General features: G+C 54.2%; 1 protein-coding gene across 4 annotated transcripts in view; it reads left to right on the forward strand.

The window, feature by feature from the left end:
* Positions 1–12,080: 12,080 nt before the first annotated feature.
* SCARA5 (scavenger receptor class A member 5) overlaps positions 12,081–18,452 on the forward strand; it is a gene marked incomplete at both ends in the record, with an annotated part of 53,311 nt that continues 46,939 nt past the window's right edge. For 3 of the 4 annotated variants that reach the window (XM_084231362.1, XM_084231363.1, XM_084231365.1), the window contains one exon: positions 12,081–12,192. In XM_084231362.1, the coding sequence (XP_084087488.1) occupies positions 12,081–12,192 (112 nt within the window). Of the gene's footprint in view, positions 12,208–18,452 lie in introns of all 4 variants that reach the window. The other variant, XM_084231364.1, reaches the window with a different exon arrangement.

The following is an 18,452-nucleotide window of genomic DNA, read 5'->3' on the forward strand; positions in this document are numbered from 1 at the left end:
TCTCAAACTCTTCAATTTCAGGATCCTACACTCTTCAAAGTAATTGAGAACCTAAAGAGATATTGCTTATGGGGGTTTTACATCTGTTGGCACTTACTGTATTCGAAATGAAAGCTGAGGCCATTTAAAAATATCTACTAATTCATTCAAAGTAAAAAAGCACATTACATGTGAACATAAATAATGTATTTTTATTAAGAAGAAATATCTTCCAAAAGATTTGATTGAGAAGAGTGATGTTACTTTACACTCTTGCAAATCTCTTTATTCTCTGGCCTAGTAGAAGACAGCTGGATTCTTTTATCTGTTTCTGATTCAATCTGTGGCCATAGAGATTTGGTTAATAGGTAGGAAGGAAAGTCAATCTCACACAGATAGGAAAGTTAGAACACAGCGCTTAAAGCCAACAGCCATTGCAGATAATTTCTGGAGATTACTCTCTGCTAGTACAATCTTCACAAATGGCATTTTCTTCAAGGTGAGTTGCAGTCTGCATTTGTGGGATCGGTGAACTTTTTCATACCCTCTTGAATTAAAATACATTTTCTCCTCCAGTCGGGGACAGATGGCATACCAATGTTTGGTTTTAAGGCTTGAAGCACTAATCATTTTGAAAATATTTGTTCAGTGAGTTCAGCAGGTCTCCCGGATATTGACACATTCCTTTATATTTTACCACAAGTGCATATAAGTAATATCTCCACCAAGTTCATCAGAGAAGTCTTGAAGTCTTAAGCTGATGGTCCTACAGAGTTCCAATTTTCCCCCTAAAAGCTAATTATCATTGGCAACAAATATTGTCACTTGTTTTCCTTGAGGTGACAGACTCGCAAGACAAAAAAAATTCTGCTTTTCGATTCCCTCAGCCACCAGGCTGAGCTGGGGCCAGAATTTCTGTTGACTTCCTCAGCCTCCCAGCCTAGCTATGGCCGGACTCCTGGTCGACCCTCATCCTCACGTCTGACCTGGTGGTGGACTTCCTGGAGACTCCCTCAGCTTCCAGGCAGACCCTTGGCAGTACTGATGGTCGACCCACTCAGCCTCCAGCCTGAGTTGGGGCCGGACTACTGGTTGACACCGTCAGCTTCCTCCTGGAGCTTGGGCCAGACTCGAAGTCGATGTCCTCAGCCTCCAGCCTCAGCAGGGGCAGGACTGCCGTTCATCACCCTTGGCCTCCAGACTGAGCTGGGGCTGGACTCCCAGGTGACCCCCTCAGCCACCAGGCTGAGCTGGGGATGGACCATCGGTCTACCCAGAGCTCTTAGCCTGAGCTTGGGCCAGACTGTCCATTGACACTGAGCTCACAGCTGAGCTGTGGCCGGACTGCTGGTCGACTCCCTCATTCCAGTCTGAGTTGGGGCCGGCGTGCTGGTCGACCTCCTCAGCCTCAAGGCTGAGCAGCGGCTGACCTGCTGGTTGACATGCTTAGCTTCCAGGATGAGCTGTGTTTGTTCACATCCCTACTACAAAATACTATGCACGTGTTAAAAAGAATGATAAGGCGTGGTTTCACGGCTCATGTGCTGGCCTGAAAATAGACCTAAGATATACTGTAGAGTGAAAAAAAAAGTTACAGAATAACACATCCAGTTTGTCAGTATGTTATCACATGGGATGGCATCCCAATATGTGATCACATGGGCAAACTAAGACAAAAACCCCCCAAATTGTATATTTCTACAATTCTACAAATACATAGGTAAATGAGGAAAATGCCTAGAAATAAATACATCAAACACACAGTAGGGATCATGGGAGGAAGGAAGGAAGTGATGAAGAAGAGAATGTGGAAAGGAGGGACTTTTTACCCTGTGCTCTTCTCTATGGTTTGATTTTTTACAAGAAGAATGTGTTTTTGTCTATTCAACTGTTTACAAACTTTCAAGTTTGTGGGAAATAAAGAACATACAGTACACTGTTACAACCTATTGAGACTAATGAGATGGTAAGTGCCTCCTAGAATTTTATGGCCAGACAAACTATCCATCAAGGATGAGGATAAAGGTATAGATATTTTCATATCTTCAAGGTCCCCATAAAAGTGTGTCATGATATCCTCCCCTGGTGGCGCAGGCACTTAAGCGCCGCGCCCCGAAGCTGCCCGCAGCCTCTGCAGCGCCAGTTCGATCCCCAGCCACCAGCAAGGGTCCCACATGGCGTGCAGACCTCTCCTGCCGCTCCCACTGCTCCCCTCAGCAGTGTACTTCGGTCCTTCTGCCTGCTCTGCTCCCCGCTCTGTCTCTGTTGGATCCTCTCAACCTCCTGCATATCTGGCCTGTACCCAGGTTCTTGTATAAATAAATAAATAAATCTTTTTTTTTTTTTTAAAAAGTGTTTCATGATAAATGTCCTCCACCAAAACAATGGAAGTAAATTAAGAACGAGTAAGGGAAGACAATAAAAGCACAGAGGCTCCAAGCCTAGATAAAATCATAGAGAAGTTCTAGGATAACGGTGAAGAAAAATCTGGGGATAATGGCCAGAAACTAAGTGTAGAAAGCAATTGGTCCAATATGAGGCAAAGCAGAAAGTTTAGGGGAGGTAACTACAGAAATATAAATCAGTAGCATACCTAACATGTCTGAATATTCCTGGAGGAGAATGGTCCAAATGGTGTGGGGCATTAGGGGGTGTTGGAAAAGAACTAGTGATAAAGAAATAGAAGACTACACAAATGGTAACATAAGAGAACTGTTAACTCCAAAGCAAATAGAATGTTGTAGAAAAAATACATTCTATGGCTGATCTGTGAGTAGCATTTGTATGGCATGCTGCACTGGGAGGATGGGAAAAGAAATGTGTGCGGGTAGGACGTAAAATAATGGTAACACCCCATCGTAGGGGTGGGATATGCATAAAAGGGGGGGGATCAAGAAATAGAGTATAACTTTGCTATTTAGAAATGAAAAATCATAAAAAGTAACAGCTGAAAGGTTGACTATGGGTGCCCATAGAATTAGTTGATGGAAATGAGAGATAAGTGATAGGTTGCCTTTATGAAAGCTTCGAGGAATTATTGGATTATTCAAAAAGACTATTTAAAATGCACACACATATCTTTGATAAATGTAAACTCCAAATTGAAACAAGAAAACCTCCATCTTGCACTACCATGACGTGCATCACGCTTCAGGGTGGACGAGAAAAAAAGAAAAAAATTATCCTTTTCTACCCTTTCCTCTGCCTGCTCTCCTCCACCTTCTCCTTTTTCACTTATTTGCCTTGCTTGCCTCTTTTTTACTGCCATGTTTCCCCCCAACTTCTCTTCATCTTTTTTCCTTTTTTTCTCTTTTCCTGGCATCTTACGCAGCCAAAATATCTTTATTATTATGACTTACTATGTTTATTGAACATAATATTTCCTGTTCTTGGTTCTTAATATTAAAAGCATGCATGGAATGTTCTTTCTCTCCCCCAGCCAAAGCAATCCAAGTGGCAGTCAGTTTTGAGTTACTCTTCATCAAGGTGGAGAAATTGTTCTTGTAAAGACTCCCTTAGACAGGGAGCCGTCTCAGGACCCACAGGGTGCCACCAGCCGCCTGACAGACAAGACCTCCTTAGCCGTACCCCTGTCGGGCACGGGCTCCCCAGGCTCCAGTTAAACAAAGTGTGGGAGAGCCCCGCCGTCAGCAGGACTCTCAGCCCAGACAGCTCGTTGTGACCTGGGGCTCCAGCGGCTCGAGCGGAAGGTTGCCTGCTCTCCAGGACAGCTCACGGAAACCCAACTCCCCAGAACAGCCCTTGATAGACCGGGCAGTGGAAGTGCTGTTCTTGGGAGTAGCTTCTTCTCTGAGCTGGACACTGCCCTTTCCTCTAACCTGTGGACCTCTAAGTTCCCAGCCACCTCAATGGGCACCCTCTTTCCTAGAACTACACCTACTTCACAGGTGTGAGCTCATCCAGACTGCAGGAGCTCTCTCCCCTCCATGTTTCTGCTCGCTGTGCTTCTATTAATCAAACCTAGGTTTTAAAAGAGCTATTTCTCTCAGCCCTTGCTGAGCTACATCAACCTGACAGCCACCTAAAGTCTTAGGCTGGGTCTCATGTGCCCCTGAGGAGCCTGGTGTCCCACCTCCTGCATGTGGACAGGTAAGTTTTTCCAGCATCATTATTTCACCCTGGTCCCACCAAATCTCTTCTGAGTTTGGGCCCAAAATTCTCACCCTGTTTTGCGAAGTTTCTTGGGATTCACTTGAATGAACATGTTGGGCCACCAATCACAATGTGCTTGTATTAAAAGTATTTCATCATCCAATTCTCAAATAAAATTTGCATCATCTTTGCTCCAAGACAGATTTCCTTGGAGCTCCTTATTTTGTGACCCATTTTGGGTACCCTGAGTCATTGAGTTTGAAAGACATCTGGGCAAACCAACTCTTGGGTCTCTGGCCTAATGCACAGACCGGGGAGGGAGCCTGCCTCTGCTGTCCGAAACCCTGGGCCAGAATCAGAAAACCTGGGCTGTCTCGAGGAATCCATCATCCCCGCATCTTCTGGAAAATGAGCCAAGTCAGTAGAGAGGAAGCTGATTGTTGGGGGAGATAAATGAGGAGCAGGGAACTCCACAGAGTGGAGGCTCTTGCTTCCACTGTCTCAGACACAGAGCCAGCTGTCGGCACCTGGACACTGGAGAGAGTCACATCCCAAGGACATCTGCTATCTGTCAGCCCTGTCAACTCTGAAAACAATAACAATGGCTAATGTTTGTAAAGTGCTTTAGCGTTTTAAACATCACTCTCCCTCGTAATAGGAATGGGAAGGCCTGGAAGTAGTAACCCAGTTTAATAGACGGGAAGAAAAGTCCCGGAGAGGCCTGCTGTGATTTGCTCACAGCCAGAGCTCGGGGGCATGGAGCCGAGAGTCGTGCTGAGCGTCCTGCGTTGGAATCCAGTCTTCTCTCCATGCGACGTCTCTGAAGCAGACTATCCAGGTCACCAGCTTGTAACCATTGATCTACCATCTGCTCTGGGCCTTTCCCAGGCTCGGTGCTTGGGGGAGACACATGAGCGCTGGCCTCGGTGAGCTCGGAGCAACCAGGGGCTCTTGGTTCAGGCTGCAGGGCAGGTGGAGCAGCCCCTAGCGCAGGAGCTGGGAGAGACCAGGAGGCCAGTCTGTGGACGAGGCTTCGGGGAGGGGCTGGGCCTGGTCTGGTCCTGGAGGGAGGGTTTGGAGGGGCTGGGGGTGGTGGAGGAGAGGGTGCAGTGGGCAGGGTCTGGTGAGGCAGATGTGGCTGGGGGTGAGCAGGAGCTGACCTATGTGCCGAGGGTGGATGGGGGGAGTTCAGGCCGAAGAAAACCGGATGGGGAGGTGAGCAGGGGCCGCAGGTAGCCTCTGACCTTGAGCAAGGAATGAATGCTGTGCCGGGTGCCCAGAACCTTACATGCTGGGCTGTGCTGCTGCATGGGGAGACCGTGCCAAGTGCGGACTCTTGACTTCATGGATACTGAGAACTGACTGGTGGAGGCCAGAGGTGGAGGAAACAGGTGGGGTAGAATGTGTAAGGGGATGAGAAGGCACCAGCTCCGGCTGTAAAATCAGTAATCCTGGGGCTGGGGTGTTCAGCAGGGTGGCTGTGGTTAATCCTGCCTTACACACTGGAGAGTTGCTGAGTCAGTCTTACAAATTCTCCTCGCAAGTAAAATAGTAACTAAGTGTGGCAATGGATGATCAGGAGACTTGGCTGGGGTGAACATTTCACCATGTAAATAAATGTCAGATCTATGCCGGACACCTGCAACTGGTATAATAACGCTGTGTGTCCGTTATACCACAATTTTAAAAAATGCTGGTTGGTGAACCATGATCAAAATATATTTTATTTTTTAAAGATTTATTTATTTATGCATACAAGAACTGGGGTGTAGGCCAGAGGTGTGGGAGGTGAGAGGATTCACCAGGGACAGAGCGGGGAACAGAACAGGCAGATGGACCGAAGTACAGTGCTGAGGGGAGCAGCGGGCGAGACAGAAGAGGTCTGCTGCGCCATGTGGGTAGCTCCCTGGGGATCAGACTTGTGCTGCAATGGCTGGCAATAGCTTGATAGTGCTGCTTTTAACCACTGCACCACAGAATCTGTTTGCCCAGGTCTCCTTCTAACGCGATGATCTAGGTACCCAACGTGGGTCGCAAAATAAGGGGCTCCAAGGGAATCTGTGTTGGAGCAAAGATGATGCAAATTTTTACTTGCATTTTTATTTCACATGAACCAGGTTACAAATGAATAAAAAAAAAATACAGGAGGTAAACGTAAAGAATATAGTTTTTGTGGAGCGGGCCATGAGTGAAGACATAGCAGGTGTACCTAGACGATCTTACAGAGACAGGAATTAGAATGGGGACTCACGCGAGTCGGAGAGTGTGGCATTGTTCTTTAACTGGAATAAATTTCTGTTCTACAAACAGGAAGAATTCCAGAGCAGGCTGGTGGGGAGTGTTGAGGAAAATACATGAATCTATGCGACTCTTGAACTGGACCCTAAAAAGCAGTTTTGATGAAAAAGTTTGCTTGATGTGTACTTCAGCACAAGTAAAATTTTTTTAATTAAAAAGAAAAAAGAGGCCCTCCCCGGTGGCGCAGTGGTTGAGCGCTGGGTTGCGAAGCTGCCCGCAGCCTCTGCAGCGCCAGTTCAATCCCCGGCTGCTCCCCGGCCACCGGAGGAGGGTCCCGAATGGCGCGCAGACCTCTCCTGCCGCCCGCTGCTCCCCTCAGCAGTGTCCTTCGGTCCTTCTGCCTGTTCTGCTCCCCGCTCTGGCTCTGGTGAATTCTCTCGCCCTCCCGCACTTCTGACTGTGCCCAGTGCTTGTGTAAATAAATAAATAAATCTTAAAAAAGAAAAAAGAAATGAAAAATTAAAGATATACATAAAAAAGAAACCCAAAAGTTCTCAACATTAACACAGGATCGTGTGCTCCACTGGAGAAAAGAGGTACCGGTAAGTGTTGGCCAGGTTACTAGACTGCTCTGTCTCTGTGACATGGGAGCAACAGCAGCACCTACTCCCAGGGCTGCTGTCGAGAGTCACTTAATCGACTGGCACATGGTCTATCCTGTAAAGAGATGTTTCCTTTACCTCCTGCCTCTCCTGCTCGTCACCATCATCATGTCATCGCGGCCTCCCCCTCTGTAAAAAGCAGCCTTGCAGCCTTGCGTTGGAGCTGCCTCCCAGCCAGCCAGGAGGAGCCGTCTCTGAAAATGACGAAGACATTTCTGACTCAGCTGCGGGTTGGCAGCTGCACTCGGGGTTCGCTGAGCCTTGGCAGAGTGCCCCCACGTATGAGGTCTGCCCCACAAGGATGGAGGCTGAATCGCTAATCCACAGACGGGAGCGTCCCATGAGCACCTCCAGTGCTGGGTCCTTGGGAGCTCTAAGCAGACAGGGCAGCTCAAACTGCTTTTGGAATTTTCCTGATTCCTTCCTGTCACTACCCCGCAATCTGAACGCAAGACTCCCTGACATTTGGGCAACTTCCTCTTCTTAAAATGTAATCGGTCGTGCTTCGATTTACAGGTCTGCCCCTGTCAGCCTCTCCTCCTCCACCGGAGCTCCCTAGCCCCTGCCCCCCAGAACGGCGAGCCCGTCTGACTCCCCTACCCTCCTGAGTGGCGCTGAGTGTGACTCTGCGAAGTACCTTCAGCACTCAAGGAGCACCCTCTGACCACCCTCAGCCTGGGCCCCGGAGGGCTGGTGTGGCTTAAGGAAAACACATTAAGTCATTCCACACCAGGTTCGGTGAATGACTCGAGCAATGCCAATCCGTCTTGCAAATAAGCTCACCCACTTGATTTTCTTGCATGCCCCCTAAGCCAGGTCTAGCTGCCATTCTCCCTAGAAGCTTTCCAAAAAAGCATTTTGAGCAGGGCCTGTAGTGTGAGCGCCAGTCCCAAGGCCGAGAAGGCTGGCTTGGCTGCTCGGGAGGTGCCTGCAATGCTGAGGTTGGCCGGCAGAGGGGGTGCGCGTTCCAGCCCCAGGGGAGCCTCTGCAATTGCTCCAAGAACTTTTTATTTATAAAGCTGGGCGGCCAGAGCAGCTGCAGTTCCCATCTCAGTCAGCACCTAGCAGAGCTGCTGGTGCCTTCACAGAACATCTCGGAGCACAGCCCGGGGGCTGACCGACGCGAGGCACCAAGCCAGGGACTCCCAGCCCACGGCCCCCACTCGGACACCGCATTGTGTCCTGCCTCCTGACCTGGTCCTGCTGGAGAAGTGACCCCTGAGAAGAGTCTAGGCACCCCAGCAGCCTCTTTCTATGAGTCCATCTGGATCTGACCGGCTGTGGGGACAGGCTCCAAGGGACTGCCGGGGTCTCTGAGTGGGGGCAACAGCCAGTTCTCCTGTCACCATGGCAAATGCCGGGAACTGAGGGGACAGACCTCAGCAGGGCACACAGGTGAGTCTGGGCATCACTCTGTCCTGGCGGCTGGGCATGGACTCCCAAGGCAGCTGCAGGACCCTGGGATGTGGAGGGTGGAGCCGGGCCTGTGGGTGCATCCTCAGGCTGCAGATCATGGAGGTGGCGACCGGCCGGGAAGTTCCCAGCTGCGAGCCCAGGGTCTGTGGGGCCCCACCCAGCTGCCTGCACTTGGGGTGCTGGAGAAAGCTATGCCTTAGTGGCAATGAGCCTGGCTTGTGTCACAGCTCAAGAGCGCATGGTACAGATACAGTGACAGTCCCTCCACCTGCGCGGAGGGCGTGCAAGTGCGTGCGTGCCCCGGGGAGGAGCAGATGGAGGGAGAACCTATTTCCCGGTCATCGACAGCTCCGCAGCTTTGGTTATGATTCAGGTCAAGTAAACACAGTCAGAGGGAAAAACTCTGAAAACCGGCTTAGCGATGCTCTCACTCACATGCAGGTGATTTTCACTTGGTTCTGATGAGCTTGAAGTCAGTGAGCCAAAGAAAAACTCTGAGCCCCGCAGAATCAGCTGTTGGAATCCAGAGACACGTCTCTGCAGCAGCAAGTGGGGCTGGTGCCTCCCCCACAGCAGGAGGGCTGAATGGGGTCCTGCAACTGCCCAGAGAAGGACTTGGGGAGTTGGGTCGGGTTCAGCGATTGCTTTGTACAAAAGGAACACCCACCGGCATAGTTCCTGGGACTGCTGAGGCAGGAGGGAGGCCCTAGAAACCTGGAGGTCCCCCCAAGTCGATGCTGGGTGCTGTTGATCCTCCTCAGTCTGCACCACCAGCGCCCTGTGAGCCCTGGTCCAAAGGCCCCTGCACGCACCTCTCAGGCAGGCTGGCAGTGCCCAGAGGTGGGCACCTGAGGGCATCCCTGCACAGAGATGAGGAACCTGTGGCTGATTGGGCCGAGTAATCAGGAGCAGAGCCAGGACAGAGCTGGTGTCCCCTGAGCACCCCACCCCCTGCAGGCAGGCCAGGAGCTGCCGGGGCATCTCTGTGGGAGGATGAGCGACTCAGCTGACAAGTCCTCTCTGCTCCAGGATGGCCCCACACTTTGCCTGATACAGAAGCCCGGCTTGGGAGCTGCCACTTGGGGTCTACCCTGTCCTTGCTTCAAGCCCTTGGGAGGTCTCTTTGTACCCCCACCCCGCTGGTCTTGAGCCCTACCAGTGGTGGCTGGAGGGACAGACACAGACTCCCTGGATGACCCCTGTGGCTGGGCCAGTGCCGGAGCAGGGTGCTTTGTCCTTGTGCCTCAGCCCGCTGACACCCACTGGTTCTTCACTCCTGGGGCCCTGGGTGGCTTTTCTGTAAAATGGGGTGATGGATTGATGCCCTCCCCCCGCATAGAACTCCTGGGGAGGACAGGGGTGCGGGTGCACCGGGTCCATACCGCGTGTCTCTTCAAGTAATGAGATACCACATTCCCTGTGCACCTGTGCATGCATGCACACCTATGCACTCACACACGTGTGCACACGAGCGTGCACAGATGCACAAGGGGCTCGGCTCCGTTATCACTGCCCTCAGCAGCTAACCGTACTTTGCTCAAGTGCACAGATGTGACCCAAAGGCTCTACCACCCGAGGTGGAAGGGTACAAATCCCCGCCCCCACGCCCCACGACAGAAAAGCAGCCCCCAATAAAACCTGGAGCAGACGAACATTCTTGGGTTTCAGTCTCAAGTAACAAACTTGTGAGCAGAGTTGCCTGTGCGTTTCCAGTCTCCTCTGGCTCACATCTGGCCTCCTGCTCGGCCCAGCCCCTCTCCCCATCAGGCTCCAGGGGCTTCGCCCCACCAGCTGAGGGGTGGGGGCAGAGGAGGGGCCGCCCAGTAGACGCATTCCAGATAGCAAGCCCCACATTCTGGCTCCTGCCCAGGCTGAGCAGCAGAGGGGGGAGGGGAAGGTGGATAAGGATGGGGCTCACCTGGCCAAGAGCCTCCACACCTCCCTGGCTGGCACACGCCCTCCAGCCCTGCACCCACTCTGGGCAGCAGCGCCTGTTGCCTCTGGCAGAAGAGACACTGCTTCCCCCATGGCTCCCCAGCGCAGGAGCGAGGCCAGAGGGAGGGGACCGCACACAGGCTCGGGGCTCGTGATGCAGCGAGGGTCCCTGCGCCGAGCAGCTGTCTGCCTGGGCGGAGGGCTTGGTGGAGACTAAAGCGGACTCCCGCACTTGGAGAAGCTGGGTGGAAGCTATCCTGGGGCTCCGGGGAACCCCCGGGGCAGGGAGGGGAGACGCTGGCCAGGCGGAGCCCTCCCCCGCTCAGGCTGGAAGAAAGGCCTCAGAGCCTGGGAACACCCTGGTGGAGCGCGTGAGCGTGTGCTGTGTGAGCTCACGCGTGCACACATGGACGGGGGTGTGGCATCTCAGCACTGGAGAGAGAGGAGCAGAAGCCTGGCCCGGCCCGCTGGCCGTCGGAAGCCAGCTACACAGCAACAGGCCAGCTGCGGCCTCTCTCGGCCTGAGCCCGAGGTCTCTGCGGACCAGTATCAAGTCGTGAAAATAGGGGTTTGTCTCCGGTCTGCCTGCCGAGCCAGCCGCCAGCCCCTCCTTCCCGACTGTTTGCGGGAACAGTGCCAGCGCCTCACCTCCCACCCGCGTGGGGGCACTGCCCGCTGCCCCTCTAGCCAGTGGCCTGTCCTCCTGCCCGGTAGTGGCCCCTGGGTCTGTCTCCCGTCCCCCCTCCCTGGGCCTTTTGTCTTGCACAGAATCCACTTTTTAAGAGTGAATTGGGGGGTGGGCGGTTCAGTGTCCAGATGGTCAAAGGTCAGAAGCAGAAGTCAAGTGACACTGTGGCCGGAGGCGCTCTGGAAGGAGAGGGACTTGCGAGATCACTGAGTGCACACGTGAGGAAGATCCCTGGTGCCTGGTGTCAGCCAGCTCTCTGCAGCCCGCCTGGGAAATGGATATTCTGTGTGATATGGAGAGTGCAGGTGCCTCGTGGTGAGCCCAGAAAGTATAGCAAGCACGACCCCCCAGCCAGGCAGCCCCTGGCAGCGATGGGCGTGTCTTTCCATCACGCATCACATCCGTGGGGCATGTGCACGTGTCACAAACCGGACAGCATTGCACACACAGGTGCACAAGGGACGGCTCGTGTCCCAAGTCTAAATAGGTGCCAGGAAGACTGGAAACCCCAACCTGAGCCTCAGCAGCCCATCCAGCACGGCCCCCCGCCCCACCTGGGCCCGAGGCTGCCTGGATCTCGGCGTCTGGAGGACCCCACCCCAGGCCCTGCTGTGGTTCTGCTGACCAGCTCCTTCAGCCATGGCTGCTGGGGCTGGTTGGGAGGAGCTGTGCCCTCAGCTGTGCTGGTCCCAGGCCCACGTAGTGCCCAGTTTCCTTACTGCCACGCAGCACAGACGCTGTCTCTACCCAGGTCTCTCTGAGGTACCCGGAGCTCCGGGGCGCAGAACCCCCTCTGCTGAGTCAGGAGGAGGTGCCATCACTGGGCTCCAGCCCTGCCTGGAGCTGCCGAAGGGAAGGCGCGGGGCCCATGGCAGGCCCTAAGGCCTTCCCAGGCACTGAGGACTGGGACGGGGTCGGGGCCTGAGGACTGGGCACTGCTGGTGAGAGGGTCTGGTGTTGGGGCTCAGGGGCTCGGCAGTGGGGGCCGTGTTCTACTGATGGTTCCTGCGCCCACCCACACTGTCCTTCCTCTCCCCGCTGCAGGCGGGATGGACAACAAAGCCATGTACTTGCACGCCGTGAGCGACCGCGACTCCAGCTCCATCTTCGAGGAGCCCTTCGACGGCAGGAGCCTGTCCAAGCTGAACCTGTGTGATGACGGTGAGTTCGGGGCTCGTGCTCGGGTGCCAGCGCCGTCCAGGCCACACCCCCACCTCCGCACTGGAATCCTGTGCGTTGACCTTCACGCTCCGAAAGGTCCTTTCAATGTGTTTTCACGTTCACGCATCTCAACAAAACCTGCACTTGTGCAGACGAGCTGGGGGGCTGCAAAGGCATCAGGGGACACCTGAACCCGAGGACGGCTCTCCTGCCTCTCTGTCCCCCTGTCCTTTGTGTGAGGCTGAGGCAGGCAAAGGCACCTGGACCAATCCGCTCAGAGCCGCTCTGCGAGGCTCCCGAGTTCATTCCCTGAAGGGTCTGCGGGAATTGAACACACCTCTCCAGGCACACATCCTCCCCCGGGGTCTTAGGCCCCAGCTCACACCCCAGGAAGGAGTTCCCCACCCCAGACCCAGAGGGCACCGCGTCTTTGGCTCTCCGCTAAACCTTTGGGGACTTAACAGGTGCAGCCTCTCCAAAGGAGCTCAGAGCACCTCGCCAACAGCCTGCCTTACCCAGCAGGGGCTCAGTAGATGCTCGCTGCACCCCTTTGTGCAGTGAGTGTGAGAGAGAAGAGGGTTGTTCCTACCTCAAAGAGGAGTCGATCGGAGCCCACACAAGGGTCTCGCAGAGACCTGAGGACAACGGGGTAGAGACAGCTGTAGTCACACGCCGAGAAGCCGGAATCTCTGCTTTGTTTGCCCACATCTCCCACCCCCGGCACGTAGTAGGTGCTCACAAAGCATCTGCTGAATGAGTGAACACATGAATCAGTGAATGTGTCCTTGGCATAGATGTTGGCAAGACAAATACGTTCTAAACCTGGATTCCAAGTTGTCTGGGCCTCCCGCCCCTTCACCCCTGGACGCCAGGTGCAGGTGGGCTGGGAGCAGGGAGGTTGGCGTCGGGATGAGAACAGCCTCCTGGAGCCTGTGGGCTTCCCGGTGGATTGTTTTCCTTCCCTTTCATTTGGAAGAGGAAAGCGGTGAGCTCTGACTTGGGCAAAGCCATGCCAAATTTGATCTGTTTTGCCAAGATTTTGCTTCTCCTTTGGTCCTGGCCTCTGGGGAGGGTAACGAGAGGGACAGGTGGAGGGAGAGGAAGGTTGGTGGAAGCAGAGGAGGGTGGGGCAGGACAGGGAGGGCCCGAGTCCAAGAACGGAGAACTGGTTTGCTGATCTTGCCTGGGGGGCTCCAAGCCCCCTGGAAGGTAGGCTGGTGGGAGGCGGGCAGGTGCCTCTTCTTGGCCTGGGGCCTGGAGACCAGGGGAGCCGAGGTGAAGAAACGTGGCCGGATGTTCAGTAGGACTCAGGCTGTAGCGCAGGGTCCGCAGGCTGCTGGGGGTGAACTCAGGCAACAACCTCATGGAATGACGGCCTCTCCCCCCTCCCACCCCCGCCACCGCCCTCCCCGCTGCCTGTGCCTCCTCCCCCCTCACCTGCCAGGTAGAGAGAAAGGGGTGGCTGGGTAGGTGGCTGGCTTCCTGTCCCTTCCAGCATGGCCTCGCCCAGCTCCTGCCTGGTGTAACCCTGCACAGGCGCCTTAGCCTCTGGGCACCGCTCCCTCCAGGGCACCTCTGATCTGGTCCACCTCTCAGGACCCCACTTCTTTCCTTGTCCCCTTGTCCAGGCCCATCCATTGATGGGCCGTCCCCAGGGACAGGGAGCTCTGAGCGTCCATGTCTTCGTCGCACCCTGGCCTGGGCCCGCCTGTGCGGCAGAGCACGTGGAAGGACTGACGGCAGAAAGTGGCCTCGAGGTGCTGTCGCCTCCTCTGACCGCACTGCCCACTCCCTTTGAAGAGAAACCCAAATGGGCCAGCAGGCCCGGCCCGGCCCATCCTTGCCTGTCCCGGCCCATCCTTGCCTCTCTTCTCTGCGCCCCTCCCCCAGCATCCCTTCCCTCTCCCCCTGCTTCTCTTCCTCCCCCCCCCCCCCCCCCCCCCCCCCCCCCCCCGGCGCGCTCGTCTTCCTGGTCCTGCCTCCGGCCTGAGCGGCTCTGGGCCTCTCCTTTGGCGCCAGCATGTGGAGGAGGCAGTGGAGGGTGTGGGGGGTGTTGGGCCGGCCTGGTCCCTCGGCGGCTTTTCCAAGGGCCAGGAAGAGGTGTTAGTGTCAGAAAAATATTGCAGCCCTGCTCCGCCGCCCCGGCCCTCCACCCCTCCCTAGCCCGGCATCACCCCTCACAGCTGGGAGGTAATGTGTCCCACATGCTGCCGGCCATGGGCTGCCTGTCGGCCCAAGCCCCCCATTCTGACCTTCCGTCCTCATAAAATTAAATTATTCCTCTAGGGGAGCCCCGTGTCTAGCTTCTCACCAGTCAGTCTCCCAGTTCCTCCGGCGCGGTGGAGGCCAGGCAGCCACCCAAGGGCAGCAGTGGGCTTCCCGGGCGGGTCTGGCTGGGCCTCACAGGGTCTCCACCCTCTACTGGGGAGTCAGACTCTGGAGCAGAGCCGCAGAGTAGGGGGATGAGCTCTCCACTAAGGCAGAGCAGAGCGCGAAGGCCTGCTGTATAAATCAGCAGTCCTGGGTCGGGGGTGCTGGTGGCCAGGCTGGACCCTGGGTCCCTCCAGAAGATGGGGACCCGCCTGGGCCGGTGACGAAAGCCTGCTTGTTGAAGCTCAGCAGGCGTGAGTGTGGATCCACAGGGCGCAGTGGGGTGACTGCCGGGTGGCCCTGGGCTCCGTGCGGGGTTCTCCCATTTTCCCCTCGTCCCACTCACTCCATTAGCCTGGACGGCTGCCTCCCAGGGCTGGGCCCCAGGGAGTTACCCTTCAGGAGGTGGGGACACACATAGGAAGGCTGCAGTGTGAACCCCCCATCTCTGTGGTCACCTGGGTGCTCTCTACCCAACACCCCAGCTGCTTTCTTCTCCAGGCCCAAGGAACCAGCCCCAGCCATGGGTCCCTGGAGACAACAGGCCTACCAGCCTGCCCTGGCCTGAGTGCAGATGGGCTGGCCTGTCCCCCCTTTTAGATCTGGCTCTAGGATGCTAAAATAGACCAATCAGGTACGAGTTAAATGGATCAATCAGGTTCAAACTCACTTTGTTAGTTAATTATTTGTATTGAAAAACAGAAAATGAGCTGATTGGTGCTAAACAGTCCAATTAGATACTTAGGATTGACAGTGGTCCCGTCAGGCTTATGGGATAGGAGCCTTAAAGGCAGAGCAAGAGCCAGCTTGAGGCAGTGTGCAGCCGGCCTCCCGAGAAAAAGGAGGATTTGCTGGACGACCTTCAAAGTCAGCACTAGCCTTCAAAGAGGAAGGACGTTTCTCCCAGCCTCCAGAGAGAGACACATCTCGTGGGCAACCTGTGAGGGATTCACCGGACCTTTGTAGGCCTCTGTGGGCTTTCACCTTCACAGCCGTCTGCAGACTTCCTGCGCGCCTCTAGACCTGCACAGACGCAGCCTCGGGCCTGCCTCCAGCCCTGCCTGTTGGACCTCGCCTGTGGGGGACACTGGGGAGCTCGGCCCAGTGTCTCGAAGAGCTGACTGCAGCCTCTGGGTGTCTGGCACCGCCTCCTGGCGCTGTTGCGCTCGCTGCTGTCTGGTGTCGTGCTCTGGTGGCACATGGCAGAGGAAGCGGTGACCAGCCGCAGCGGTGCTGCCGAAAGGTCAAGGTGGGGAAAGCCCACATGCTGGTCCCTAGGATAAGCCACTGGCAGTCAGCGGTGACCAGGTGTCTGTCAGCTAGGGCTGCCCACCCAACACCAGATGGACAGACCCTTACTTCTCATGGTCTAGAGGCTGGAAGTCCAAGATGGAGGGGTCAGCAGGACACATGGACATATATTATCATGCCCAGCTTGTCAATGAGGGAGGCGAAGCATCTGGTGAAGTCACGAAGTCAAGTCAGAGGCAGGGCCTGGACTGACCTGCATCTGCAGGTCCCTGGAGCCCAGCACCCCTCCCTGTTCTGACCCGGGAGTCGCTGCACAACCCGGAGCCGGCTGGTGGGCGCCAGGCCTGAGAGCGGGTTCCCAGAGTTGGAGCTTTCAGAGGTGGAGTCGCTTGTTCAGTGACGAAGCTAGGGTGGGGCCGTGGGAACTGATGGCTGAAATGCAGGGGACAGATGGAAGGAATTATCCTAGGAGGTGCCGTTGGTGGGAAGCCAGATGGGTTTGGACAAGAGCAAAGGACAGGGTTTTAAATGGCTCTGGAGGGAAGCCTGGAGTAGGAACCTCTTGGGGGACTTCAGGTGAGAGAATAGCCCCCCACCACCTGCAACCTCCTGGGGCCCCTGGCCTAGAGTCTGACCTCCATCCAGAGGATGGCCAGAGGGTGTGGCAGGTGCCAAGCAGCCGCCAACAGTGTGGCTGCGGTCGGGCAGCCTGGGCCCTGCTCTGCAGGTGGGGTCCTTGTGGGCTGCCGGTGGACGGGCCTGTCTAGGGGAGGGACCGCCTGTCTGACTGCTCCTAGCCCACCCTCGGCAGCCACACCCCACGCTGACAGTCTCAAAGGCTGGCTTTGGGGGCTTGTTCCTCAAATCATGTTGCATATGTTTTGGCATCTCTGCTCCCTGGGAGCCGTGGGTCTGACCCTCTCCAGTCTCACAAGCCTCCTTCTCTTGGCTTCCTCATCTCCTAAGATGCCACCCTCGTTTCTGCAGGTTATGACAAGACGGAGAAACTGTGATCTTGGTTCTCCTAGATCTTGGAGGACTTTTTTGGTTTGTTTTGTGCCATTTCTCCTGGCATAGTGGGGTCCTGTGTGTGACCATCTCTGCACAGAGCTGTTATGTTTAATAACTAACAGCTCTGTCTGGTACTGTCTTCAGATCACGGAGAGAAAACATTGTCTTCTTGAAGTCCCGGTTTTCAAGAGCTGTCAATCAGCCATAAAACTGAAGAGAGAGATAACAGGTTTCAGCCTGTCTAGGAAGAGCTGCCCTTCAAAGCCCTACTGAGTCGCTACCTCCTCCAGGCAGAGCCTGGGACTGCCCCTGGCAGAGAAGGACTCAGCACCTCTGATGCCACGCCTACACCCTCACACCTGTATCATGCTACCTGTTCACATCTTCTTCCCCTCAGGTGTGAGCATCTGAAGGGCCAAATCTTCATCTCTCATTTAGCCAGTATTTCTTGAGTGATCTTTTTATCATTTTCATAATTTTGCATTTTCAAGAACTGTCATGTGGTTGGACTCGTACAGTAGGTCGCCTTTGAGATTGATCTTTCACTTAGCAGTAAGCATGCAGTCTTCCTCCATATCTTTCCAAGACTTGATAATTCTTTTATTTATTGTTTTATTTCCCCCCAAATAAGCTATTTTTTGGCCTGGCTTTGTTGATTGTAAGGTTTTGGAGTGTTTTTAATCAATAATTTCAATCAATAATCTGAATGATTGACCCAGCTAACATCCTCCTGCCAAGTTAAGAAAAAGTCAATACGTGAGTTTTGGGCAGGCTTAGTCACTTGCCTTTTGCCTAAATCATCTTTTTATAATCCTGTTTTCTAACTGGCCCTGCTTTGGGCCAACCCTGTTCGGGCATTTATCCACAAGGGGATGGGTCATTTGGGTGCTTGATTTGGAACCTATAATCTTTCCCTTTTCTGTGTTGCTCACTAATTGTATTAAAGTCCCTTTCCATTGGGGAAAAAAAAAAAAAAACAACAACAATCCTATTCTCTAACCATCTGCCTGGTCCTGCTCGTCCAACCATTTGTGGCAAAGTTCTATTGAGGCTCTATTATGTGTCATTTAAAATAGATTGTGTTTAATTCTTATGTGATGTTACTGTAATGTGATCAAGTCTTGCTATAACAGCTACGTTCTCCTAGAGGAAGGTCAGCGTTGCGTGTGTTAGTTAACAAAGGACTTGGAACCAGTGGCTGCTTGCTATGAAATAGAAGTTTCAAGTGCAGAGGAGGGAATGACTCTTTTCTGATGGGAAAACCAGAACTCTGTCATGGCCACTGGTGCCATAGTGCAGGGTGGCAACAACACGCTTGCAAAGGACAAAGGCAAGATTCAGTTAGCAGTATTGCTGGCTGTGTGATTTTCTTCTACCTATTCAGCTACGTGGCTGCAGAGGTCGCAGGGTGCAGAGAGGAGTTGGAACAACCATCACAGTAAGGTGACCAGTACTTGTATCTTCTACAATGTTTTGCCACCGTCTGACTCTCCAGGGTAACAGACGCTTCCCTAATAAATTCTACCAGAAGGTCACAAGGAACAAATAAAAGAAAGAAGAAAAGATGCAATGCTTACACGAGAAGCATACATATTTAGGAGCAAAATGGTTATAGAGTCTAGTGTGTG

This window comes from Talpa europaea (assembly GCF_964194135.1).
Source record: "Talpa europaea genome assembly, chromosome: 4".
Taxonomy (NCBI): domain Eukaryota; kingdom Metazoa; phylum Chordata; class Mammalia; order Eulipotyphla; family Talpidae; genus Talpa; species Talpa europaea.